The 13,140-nt window shown below is 35.6% G+C and overlaps 1 protein-coding gene across 12 annotated transcripts in view; it reads right to left on the reverse strand.

Moving 5' to 3' along the window:
- LOC100115042 (SET and MYND domain-containing protein 4) overlaps positions 1-13,140 on the reverse strand; it is a 656,582-nt gene that overhangs the window by 66,170 nt on the left and 577,272 nt on the right. For 5 of the 12 annotated variants that reach the window (XR_004226915.2, XM_031925354.1, XM_031925353.1 and 2 more), the window contains 4 exons: positions 5,485-6,632; positions 5,133-5,410; positions 4,891-5,049; positions 4,682-4,822 (listed from right to left, as the gene is read on the reverse strand). Coding sequence is in view for 11 of the 12 variants with exons in the window: in XM_031925354.1 (XP_031781214.1) it covers positions 4,682-4,822; positions 4,891-5,049; positions 5,133-5,410; positions 5,485-6,547 (1,641 nt within the window). In the remaining variant the exon portion in view is untranslated. Of the gene's footprint in view, positions 1-4,681; positions 4,823-4,890; positions 5,050-5,113; positions 5,411-5,484; positions 6,633-13,140 lie in introns of those variants that run through there. The other 7 variants (XM_032601622.1, XM_031925355.2, XM_016986569.3 and 4 more) reach the window with 5 other exon arrangements.

Consider the following 13,140-nt stretch of genomic DNA (forward strand, 5'->3'; position numbering starts at 1 on the left):
GCGTCAAGAGTGGAGCATTTTTTTCTGAAGCCGTATTAATATTCCGCTAATCCGCCTGGTTCTTCAATGACTTTTGGTCCATTCTGCTTATTCCAGTTCTTAGGAAACGTTCCTTCTTTGCGACGTGAGTTGTACAGGTTCACAAAGACATCGGGCGTGCCTGTATAGCTTCTTTCAATGCAATATTGGTTACGCCATCCAGGCCTGGAACCTCGTTGTTCCCAATTCTTTTGCATGCAGCCAGTAATTTCTGTGTGGCGATTGTTGGAATAATTTCGTCATTTGCTTCCGCTTCAAGGATAGCTGTTACTTCCAGTTGAAGGGGAAACAACGTAGTCACAATACGCTCCAGCAATTCCGGGATTTTAGAAGGGGGAATATAACCTCCCTTTATCTTCTTCATTATTACTTGGTACGGTCGCCCCCAGGGATCCAGCTTAACCTCGTCCTGTAACTCTTTAAGGCACCGTTGTTTATTTTCTCCGATTTTTTTTATCTTGAGTATCCGTTTAGCATCCTTCATTTCTTTGTTTCGGGCGTCTACTACTTTTTGACCTTGACCATTCTTGAAGTATTTCTTCCTGGCCCGCTGTTCTCGACTTCTGGTCTCACTCGCTGCCGGCAGCGTCAACTTCTTTATCCCACTAGTATACTGGCGGTCGTCTATTATTGGGAGCCCTCCTCGGCATCGTTGCGTTGCAGGTTCGGGTAATATTTTCTATTACCTGCTCGACCTTATCATTCGCACATCCAAACAGCTGTATTTCTTCTAGAGCCAGCAGAAATGTTTCTTTATCAAAATCCTTCGTTTTCCATCCGACTTTTTTCGTCGTTGCACCCCCATTGGATGATATTCCTATCTTTATTATTATCGCTTGGTGGTCACTATTTGTGTAATGATCACCAATCGTCCACGATCGAACTAAGCCAATCAGGCAGCTGCTAACAAACGTGAGATCTATAATGAACCCTGCGTCTCCTCTTTGAAATGTGTAAAAATATCCTTGGTTAACTAATACCAAGTCAAGGAGGGCGAATGCTTTCAATAGCGCTCGTCCTCATTTGTTCGTATTTTGGCTGCCCCACTCTACTTTCCAGGCGTTGAAATCGCCTGCTATCAGCAGCAGAAAAGCGGCGTCCTCGCATGCCCATATCGCCGCTTTACCAGTACTGTCCATATCCCACGATGGTTCGTCCAGGTCTCTACTCTAGTCTCTACTGCAGCTCAATAAACTGGGCATGTGTAGCTACCAGCTGCGTGGTCACTCTTCCCCCCTCTGCAGAGTACACAGTTGGGTTGTTTCTTACACTTCTTCGCTTTAAGCTAATCTTTTCCACATTTAAAGCAAAGATTAATTCTATCTCCAGTTACTGTGCAGTTTTTGCTGATATGACCAAAACCATAGGCATTTGTAACACCTGAGCGGCTCGTTTTTGCGGTTAGCCACCCGAATCCTACAGTTGACCCACCCTATTCTGATCTTCTGTAGCTCAGTGATCTTTGCCGCTATCTGATCTGGTACCCGTATCACTGTACGTCTTTCGCAGAGATCTTATTGTAGAGTATTCTATGATGCTTTTTTCGCCAATTTCCTTCTGTACTGCTTCTAGTACCCCATCTTTTCAGGTAAGCATGTCTAGATCTCTTATTTCAATGGTTTCTTCTTGCTAAAGTGCTTTTATTGTGGCGCCTTCTACTAGTACTGCTTTAACTGCTTCTTGGAAGTCCGAGGTTTTGACTTCTCTTGTGCGTTTAAGCTTTATAAGAAGATCTCCTGCCACTGTTCTGCGTATTTTATTTACACTATTTCCCAGCTTGTTAAGTGTCGGAGCCGCTTTCATTTTTGACAAAATCTCTGCTTAGCTCTTTCCTTCTACAGCCTTGATCATTAAAGCATCCGGTCTGAGGGGTCTTGACCGCTTCGGTCCATCCTTGCTGGTCTTATTCTGGTTTGTAACGCCAGAGACACTTTTATCCTCATTGCTTGCCTTTTTCTCCTTTTTTTTGACTTTCTTGTAACGACTTCCTGCCACGCTGTCTTTTTAGGTTGATTATCCGCTCCTTTGTTTTCTCCATTTCTATCCTGCGGAGTAGTTGGGGCTTCCTTTGTTGTACCCGCCTTCCGAGATCTAAGACTTAGGGTTATCTGGGTTTCCCTCCCCTGAGTTCTTGGGCGTTGGCATTGCTTTAAGTTATCATCTGCCATACAGAAATTCCTATAGCTTGCTTTTATGATTCAGGCGTGATCCTTAATTTGTTTGTGCACATTATGCCTACCCTTGACATAGTCTATCAATTCCTTGATTCTGCTGCCGAGGCGGTCCAAGTGCGCATTCCTTTGCTTTAGGCAAACAGCTCTTATCTCTGTTTGCATCAAAGTATGTGTGTATGAACGTGTGAGTGTTAAGGCTACCTTATTTGCATTTTAAACCTTAAAATTTGAAAATCGAATGTTTGATCCAAACTCTGACCATCTATTTTTTTCAGTTTAATCACCAGAAATAATATTACAAAGCATTTCACTTTATGAAATATTTAGACCTTGCAGAGGTAAACAGTGTTACCTGTGTGCAAGCTGGTGTTACAAAGAAATAAAAAAATAATACAAAAATAAAAAACTAAAAAAACTAAAAAGGAGAAAACATAACAAGATTGTTTTAGATATCGCATTAATAAATTTTAGATAAGAACAAAAGACACCGTGTTACACTGAGAAAAAAATAAAGTTAGGGTTACTTGATAGCACAAAGTAGTACCAACCGGAGTAGTCTCTGGTCGTCACAACCGGAGAGTCCGGTAGCCAGAGCCGGAGTCCAACATAACCTCTAAATGTACCTACGCTGCCTTGCTCGTTAATAGCATTTTGCTTCTGGTTATACTGCATTATTCGATCATATTATCAATCATTAATAATATTCTAGTTTACGAACAATGTAGATGCGGTAGCACGAGTTCGAAAATTCATCTACTCTGGCCTATGGATTTTTCATCATACGTGAACGAAAAAGGCCACTTTCCATGCATGTAAAATGAATGGAAAATCGTGTTTTTCTTGAACTGGTCTTAACGCGTCAGCCGTATATAGCCCCGTAGTGTGGTTGCGTGTGTCGGTATCCGGTCCTCTAAAACAATGTAGTCGAAAACTTCAAAATTTTATTTGGTGATTCATCATAAAAAAAAGTGTAATATTTTTAAAGGCGACTAATCTTTGGAAGTCAGTGTAAGTTAAATATATATATTTTTACATATTTCTGATATTCATAAATGCTATCTGCGCATTCGTGTATATACATATATACACGAATATATATATATATATATATATATATATATATATATATATATATATATGTGTGTGTGTGTGTGTGTGTGTGTATAACACCTGTGCGACTGCATTTGCGAATTCGTACAGACGACGTATACTGCATCTCATTGCGCCATTGCACAACCGAACGCCGAAAATCGGAGCGAGTACTCTGACCTCTGTGTCAGCACTCCTCGTGTGCGTGAATGACGACTGTAAGGCGTACGCGTCGATCCTTTGTGGCGAATGCTGATTGGATTACCGCGATCTTTTCCATCTCAATTTCATAACTGCGTGAATCGATACCGAGGCTTTAAAAAGCTCAGAGCCGATCCACGCAGGGCTTTTTTGCGTAGCGACTTAATTCCTGGCGGTTACAACTGATTCTAAGGTGAAGCGGCGGTGTTTGCTAGTGTTAGTGTTTGGAGCGTGCTAAATACGTCCAACACCTTGGAAGCGTGCTAAATCCGTCCCTTGGCGTAGCATACACCGGAGAACCCTTTGAATATAGATTCGTGCCACAGAGATAAGTACAAGCTAAGGACCGTCGAGTGGAATATCCGGCGTTAGCAAGAGCAGTTGACCATCCTTACTTTAAATTGCCACGTGAACGCGTGTAGATCGTACTGTCAGCATCTGCCACAAAGGGTGATTAGAACTATCTGAAGTGCGCAGGATTATAATAATTGTAAGTTGTTAAGATAAATCATAGGTACATTACAATTAATAAATAAATAAGACTTAACTTGCTTAAATACTGCTGTAAAACGACAACATCCAAAGCTTATAATACAATATCAAAACTCCGTCAAACTCTGTAAACCAAACGTCTGTGAGTGCTCTGGGCCAATAAAAACATAACAATCAATATAAATAAATCTTCAATTAAAACAAATAAATTCAAATCAGCTTCGCAGTCACGACGTGCAGGTAAGAGCACATTACTTGTGGACGAACCATTAGTGTCCACACACGAGGCGAGTTAAGCGGACGTAACGCGGAGTCCGCAGGACACAGAAGTGTCACAAGCAACTAGCCTGCAACGACCGTAAGTACAGCGGACACTCCCACGTCCGCCAAACGCAGTCTCGGAAAGAACACCGTCCGCGCAGACTAGTAGCGCGGGACATACTCAATTCTACAGTCCGCGTGTAACTCTAGTAACAGAACAGGCTCCCGAGCCGAAGGCTAGTTCTCGCGAATAAATAATTATTTGTAAGACTCGCGTATCCCGTCCTTCTATCAAGTACGGTCTTTACAACAGCAAGCACAAAACGCACAGCGTATTCTAAATAAAAACAAGCAGCAGATAAAATATGCATTAAAAAAATCAATCTCAGTTTTCTTAGAAAACAATTTATACAGAATTTACTTACATCAAAAGGTAATAAATTTTCGTATGTAGGCCAATCTTCTTTGCATGCTCTGCATTCACATTTAAAGTAGTATTGCTTCAGCTTTACTTCTCTTTCAAATTTATTCATGACAGCATAGTGACTTCCATAATTATCAAAAATCTAAATATCACAATAAATAACAATTAAAAAAAAATAAAAAAATAAAACTAAATATGTTACATTTTTACTTGTGAACCGGGTTCTATCGGAACAAGAGCATAAATAAGCATGCCATTCCCTGTTGAGCATCTAGATACATTCGGATCACAACTGTGGTTAATAAGGCTGCAAAATGGTTGAGCTGATACTCCTATGTCAATTGTATTAATTCTACATTCTTCTTCATACTAAAAATTTAAACAATGAGAAAATTATTATAAAAGTTAAGGTAGTATATTGATAATATTTTACTTTATAGTATTAAGAGTACACTGTGAATATTGCTAGGAATTATTTGCATATTGCGCAAAATTAATCCACCGACATAAGTAGCATCTTTGTTTGTACTTATTTGGCTTATTTCTGATTCAAATTTTTTTCCAAAGAGTGTTGTATTGGTGCATAAATAATAAAGGATGAATGCAGCATTTAATGCTCTTTCAAAAAGATCGGATATTGACCTTTTGCCCGTATTAGTTACAAGTGTAAACAAACTATGATATTTATTACTTTGAAATATTTCTTCAGAGATGGCATCTTTATGAGAACCTAAAAAAAGTGTTTCAATAAAAAATTTTTTTAAATAAATTTACATACTATACATCATTAATATAAACTTGTACAATTGTTAATCTGTTCTAAATTACTTCTTAAATTATTTACACTTCCTAATTCTCTCAAAGCCAAAATTGATAATCTCATACTAAACAATGCACATTTATTAAAATCTAATTCCAACAAATATCCAGCAGCAGCACACTCTATGTCATGATATTGTTTCCAGGCTTCATTTTTACATCTTTTAGAACAATACATTGCATGAATACAAAATTCACAAGGAATTAGCGCCCAATAAACATTTAAACACTGTGAACAATGAGTATATGCCTTTTCAGGTATCAACATAGTTGCATAAGGTTTTTCAATAATCAATATATCGCCTGCATTAATTTTCCGTGTAGTTATAATGTGTCGTCCAAATTTATCACTATATTTAACATCTAAGGCATCTGAAGCACACGGTATTAATTTATTATAGACAATATTAGGGAATATTGTTTCTTTTTTATTTTCATTTTTAAACAATGGTATCAACAGAGCACCCTTAGACTCCATAATTTGCAACTTTTCTTCTAACTTATTTTTTTCATTAATAGATAAATTAATGTCTTCAAGCCAGCATTTAGCTTCCTTAATAGTACTTTTTATATCAATAACATTGCTCAGAAAATACAAACATTCAATTTTCCGAAATAAAAGTTTACCTTTCAGATGAGTCGGGTAATTTAATTCTAAGGCGTGGTTAATGTCTCCTATACATTCTTCAAATTTCTTGAAACAGAATAACACTGCTGATCGATTAGCATATGCTAAAGAAAGCTCTTGGGATGTATTAGGAGCTATAGCAATAGCTTTTGAATATAACTCCCATGATGTAAGCAGCTTATCAACATTATTTTTGTTTGATATAAAAATTCTGTTAGCTTCATGACGTAAATTAATTGATGTCTGCGAGTCTTTAAATTTACACTTATTTTGTGGTAATATTTGAAATACTTCCATGATATTAAGTGCTATTGCAACTCTTGATTCATCAGTAGTCATGATTTTAAATTTAAAAGTCATTTCATTACTTTTTCCTGTTGCTTTCATTTTAGCTAATAATAGATTTCTTACGTCATCCATTTAGATGATTTTTTGAGTTCAAAATTTTGAGATTTGAATTCCTTTAAGACTCTTTTGATTGAAATCTTCAATGATTTTCTGGAACCTGAAACCATTATTATAGTTAATATAAAGTTGTATATCGCATCATTTATATAATACACTATCCTTTTAGAAAAATAAAATTGTCTGAAAACTATGAAATAACTAGGATTATAGCCTAGGACTAGCTTGTAGAAACGCTTTTTTGAACATTTGTTGACAAAAAATACGTGTGACGATATGGTTCTTTTTTACACGGCGCAGTTAGCACCCGAGCGTAGCGAGGGCGCTAAGCGCAGTCTAAAACGCAATGTGAACCATTTAAGTCAAGAGTATCGTATAAAATTTTATAGCACAAACTGCTAAAGTCCGCAAGTCTCGCCTATTCGTGACTAAAGTAGTCCTTATTTGCACCGTTATAAACACGGTGCAAAAAAAGGACTACTTTAGTCACAGATAGGCGTGACTTAACAGCGGATTTTAGCCACACTGTGCTATAAACGTCATTTTTTAGACTATGCTTTGAGTAAAAGTTTTTGAAAAGAATATTTACCACGGTTAACTGTTGTATTTTTAAAATTTATACAACTTTTACATTTAACTTTTTTATATATAAAATGCATGACCCTTTAATTTTCACAGTAAAAAATTGATTTATTGCTGTAAAAAAAACGGTTTTGGACTGTTCACTCGAATTATAAGCATTTTCATGGTTTAATTTTAATAGAAAAAAAATTGTATTTTTCAAAGATTCACAACTTTTCTACTTTTTTTGTGAAATGCATAAAATTTGAGTTAAAACCAAAAACCAGTTTTTTGTAACACAAGCACGATTCTCGCGTTTTTTGTACCTATTAAGCAGACGTATAAAAGGGTTGTCCAACGGTAAATTTGTAGGGTTTTGTATGTAGAATATGAATCCAAGTCCCTAGAAAGGATTCGCCAAGCCAAAAAAAAGTTATAAGGTCCACAAATAACCTCAAATTTGCAGAAAAATGTAGAACATTATAGTAATGAATTAATATTCTACAAAAACCATTGAATCTTGTAAAATGAAATCCCCCGATATGGAGAAAAATCATGAAAACCCCTATTTTATGTTTACTGATATTTATATACATATACAGACATATATGTATAAATGGGTGTACACACACACACACACACACACACACACACATATATATATATATATATATATATATATATATGGCCTACGTTTATCCGAAAGTTTATTAAAATTTGACAAAATGAATAAGATTTAAATTAAAGGAACAAAATGAACTACAACAGAGTAAAGAAATGTTAAAGGAATTTACTTAAAGCACCCCATTTTTTTAAACATATATTCAATTTTATTTCCTATTAATATTCAACTATTTTTGTACAAAATTATTTTGATTATTCTTCTGCTGTTTCATTTGTTACGACCAACATTTTTCAAAGATTCACAACTTTTCTACTTTTTTTGTAAAATGCATAAAATTTGAGTTAAAACCAAAAACCAGTTTTTTGTAACACAAGCACGATTCTCGCGTTTTTTGTACCTATTAAGCAGACGTAAAGAAACTTTTTTAGTCCGGCGTGCAAAAAAAATTTTAGCGGGCGATTTTCATTTTTTTTGCCTGGTGGGCTTTTTTTAATTTTTTTCAGCCCTCATATGCGGCATATGCGGGCCAAAAAAAAATGAAAAACGTCCGCTAAAATTTTGTAAAGAAAATGGTCAATAGCTTACATCAAATATACGTATGTGTGTGTGTTTGTATATGTACACATGCGTGTGTAAACGCAGAAATCAGTACATGCACAGAGAGAAATGTATCACTAAATATTCCTACAATTTTCATCAAAAATTAATATACTGTATAGTAACGAGAAGACAAACACGACTTATATTAAATTTGAGTATACGGTATAGTAAAATTTCAGATCACCAGATTTTACTATACCAGATTGTAATTTTTACTGTACCGCATATCAAAGTTTATGGATACTAAAGCTTTTTAAAAATATTTTTGGCCCTTTTATTTTGTCGTCTATTGGTGCTTTTTCTCTTATTTGTGTTTGTTGGGTGTTTTAGGCGAATTTTCATTTATTTATTTGTTACATTTAATCTCAAAGTCGCATCGCATAGAATTTCATGATATCCTAATTTACATACATCGCAATCTAATTATTACACATGTCGCAACCTATCAACACTACGCTAGACGCTAGACATCAACGCTAGATTAATCGCATTTATATTTATATATAATGTTCCGATCTGGAAATTCCTCATATACACCGAGAAAAATGTATAGTGACTTTTAACTGAATTTAACTATAAACTCTAGCAGCATAGGTATACAACAATAATTTATAGTAATTATTACTCATAAATTTATAGTAAACATTTTTGAAAAAATCGGTTTGAATCGATGATTTTTTTACTATATTCGAATAGTCAAATTTACTTTATTAAAATAGTTAGTTTTACTATAACATATTTTTGTAAAACGTTTTAAAGGACAATAGAAATATTGAGTTCTAAACATCATGTCTGGGGTTAATGGGTTTCTACACATTATGAATGTATGAAAATTAATTATAAATATAAATTAAATTCTTGCCTAAACCAAAAAAAAAGTAGAATAGGTATTTGAAGATGGATATATATTTATTTATTTATTTATTTATTACAACCACATACATATGCCTATAAGGCATATCCTATAGAGGTAAACCAAGTTACCTATACATAGGGGTGGTACATACATATATTGACTATAAATATTAAGTACCTATTACAATTTTTATAGTAAAAAATACTATATCATTTAGTACGCTGTACTATGCTCTAATAGAAAATATAACTAGACAATTTATAGTAAACCTGACTATAAAAATTGTACCATCGATTTTACGAAAAAGGCCAAAAGTTTTACTAAAATAATATAGTAACAATTACTGAAATATTGTTACATTTACTATAAATTTTGTGATTACTACTATATTTTAAATTACTATGGTATATAGTCTATGTCTATTTTTCTCAGTGTACTAACCGAACAGTTTTTCGTCACTTGCGAGTGGAGTTTACGAGTCGCCCCCTAGTGGCAGTAAGTGATTAGGCGAATTCCTGTCATCGATTTGAGCTACGACGAATGTTGTAGCTCTGTCGATAATTTTTTACCGACGGAACACAGCGAGTCAAACAAGGTGTGCAATTTTTACTATACTGGTATAGCAATTTTTGATGAATGTATAGTAAATATTTACACAAACATACTATATTTTCTGCATAGGTTGAGTTTGTCTCCAAATTAGGAGAAAATATAGTAATTTTTAGTGATACATTTCTCTCCGTGTGCATTACAAAAAATAAGCGCATTGTTTGGCCTCGTGTGGTTGCAGTACTCGTCTGTGTCTCGTAAACGCCCTCGCCTTGACTCGTACTGCAAACTCCACACTCGGTCAGAAAAAGCCCACTTTACGCCCTTGGTACACAATATACTATTATCGATTTTTTAAGGTGCCCACATTCTGCATATATATTCGGGCTCAGGCTTAGAATAAAACCATATGCCGTTCTAGTTATATGGGGAGTTCCTCAGACAAAATTTAGTTTTATAGACTACAGTTTTTCAGAGATAATCGAACATATTGTGCTCGCATTTTAAAACAAAGTAGGCGATCAGAATGAAACAAAATTGTTTTTCAGTTTGTGTTAAAGGAGAGTTATTCTAAAATTCCAGCCTGATTAGCTAGCGAAAATATAAGGCACTTTGCGTACCGCGGTCGTGCCTAAAAATATATTACAATTTTATGTTTCAGGGTCAATGTCGTGTTGACGCGCGATGTTGCGCAACCGCAAGGCAAGATTGGGGGCCTCGCATATTAAGGTTCGCCACTTAACTAATTTTTTTAGGTGATTAATGAAACTTCGCACATTGCTTTTTAATGATATTGTCAATTCACTCCAAAAATTCCAGATCGATTTGAAGTCTAGAAGTTGAGATATAAGCCTCAAAGTTTAACACGTGATGTTTGACTAGCGCAAAACGTATAGTTTCGTTCATTGTAGCCGAACGCTTCTTACGATCTTGTTAAAAAACTTTAAGTAAGGACGATATTACGAATCTTTTGAGAACTCATGAGCAATGATCTGACATTTAGTTCCCAAGTTATTGTAATCTAAAGTCAGCCGCGTGCACATATATACTAACCCTGCTGGCATGTACGTAGAATATAAGGACAATAGTTTTAGCGCGATTTCCGGCGATAGAACATTGTTTATTGCGCATAATCTTAAAACCCGCATAACCTAAAATAAATCGTTTTTTGAGCAAAACTTTTGAACCGTTGATGATATTGAAAAAAAGTTTGATACTTTTTTCAAGTATTCAAAATACCTAAAATATAAACTAAATCAAAATTCAATCATTTGTTTACTCAAAAAACGAAAAAAAACGCCGATTGTAGCGTTTTTTAAACATTTTCTATAATTAATTTAGTTTTGCTTCAAAGAAATCGTAGTTTAACTTTTTTTGAAGGGCTTTGTACACTTTATAAGTGGTATAAATTTTAGCTTAAAATATTCATATCTTTTTGTTCATTCCTATTTGTTATGTAAAAAAGGCTCTTGCCAGATTTTAATTAAGTTTTTTTGAGACGTCGGAGAGACTTCTCCGTGGGTATATTTTACTCGTAAAGAGTTACATACAACGTACAATAAAGGAAAAGTTGATTACTAAAGGGTATGATAGAGTTTCTTTCGAGTTTTTCGCGTGTAAGCCCCCCCCCCCCCCCCCCCCCGCCTACGCGCGAGCGGCGCAGATCTCCCTTCTCGTCCGGCAGCTGCAGAGATCGGATGCTCCCCAGCTCGCAGTTCCTCAGTGACCTAATCAGACTCCAGCACGAGTGCTCCTGCTGCGCCAGGGTAACCACGACGGAACTAATTGTAATCCGTGAATAGAGTGTAGTGCCGGGAGTGAACAAGTCTTCAAATAAAAGCAAAAAAGGCCAATTGAAGCGAGTTCTCTCTTCGCCCCTCACATCCGTCCCATCCTCACTCCTTCATTTTGGAAACATTGGTCCTTCGAGCCAGATCTTCGGACGAAGAGAGAACTCCTTGCCTACAAACAAAGCCTCGTGATCGCACCACGCGACTGAGAACGCGCCGGCGCCATCTCAATTTTCGTGCTTCCACACCGACGTGCCACCACGCTAGCGTGCCTGCCTGGAGATTTCGCTTCCATGCGCAAGCCTTCGCCCGAACAAAGCCGCACGATCATGCCACGTAGCTGGGGATGCACACGCGCCATCATCATTCCCACGCTTTGGCGCCAATGCACCGCTATAACGGCGTGCCTGCTCCGAAACCTCACTCTCGCGCACGAGCCTGGATCGCACGACTCAATTCTTGGTCAAGCGCGTCCATGCGATTCGGCCGTGAGCTGTCCTAATATCTGTCACCGCCACGTGCTCAACGACGCACGGCGCACAGTGGTGCGAAACGGGATTTTTCATTTAAAAAATGTTGATTCAACTGGATTTTCGATATAAAAGGGTTGTCCAACGGTAAATTTGTAGGGTTTTGTATGTAGAATATGAATCCAAGTCCCTAGAAAGGATTCGCCAAGCCAAAAAAAAGTTATAAGGTCCACAAATAACCTCAAATTTGCAGAAAAATGTAGAACATTATAGTAATGAATTAATATTCTACAAAAACCATTGAATCTTGTAAAATGAAATCCCCCGATATGGAGAAAAATCATGAAAACCCCTATTTTATGTTTACTGATATTTATATACATATACAGACATATATGTATAAATGGGTGTACACACACACACACACACACACACACACACATATATATATATATATATATATATATATATATGGCCTACGTTTATCCGAAAGTTTATTAAAATTTGACAAAATGAATAAGATTTAAATTAAAGGAACAAAATGAACTACAACAGAGTAAAGAAATGTTAAAGGAATTTACTTAAAGCACCCCATTTTTTTAAACATATATTCAATTTTATTTCCTATTAATATTCAACTATTTTTGTACAAAATTATTTTGATTATTCTTCTGCTGTTTCATTTGTTACGACCAACATTCTCGTTTCTTCATTTAAACTCATACGTTTCGATGCAGTTTTATTACTGTTCAAAGAAATAAGTGGATCCGAGTTTACCAATAGTCTTCTCATTAGGTCAGTCAATTTCGCAATGCTAATAATGAAATATTCAGTATAACTTGATTTGATACAAATTGAGGTTCAGATTTTCGTGGTATAAAATACGATTCAAAATTAGTGTGTAAGGGGAAATTTAATGAAATCAGTAATCACCTTCCACACTCTTTTTAAAATGTACAGATTACAAATTGGACTATTGGTAAACTCTGTTGTAGTTTATTTTGTTCCTTTAATTTAAATCTTATTCATTTTGTCAAATTTTAATAAACTTTCGGATAAACGTAGGCCATATATATGTATATATATATGTGTGTGTGTGTGTGTACACACAAATTTATACATATATGTCTGTATATGTATATAAATATCAATAAACA

The sequence above is a fragment of the Nasonia vitripennis genome, assembly GCF_009193385.2.
Source record: "Nasonia vitripennis strain AsymCx chromosome 2 unlocalized genomic scaffold, Nvit_psr_1.1 chr2_random0010, whole genome shotgun sequence".
Classification (NCBI taxonomy): domain Eukaryota; kingdom Metazoa; phylum Arthropoda; class Insecta; order Hymenoptera; family Pteromalidae; genus Nasonia; species Nasonia vitripennis.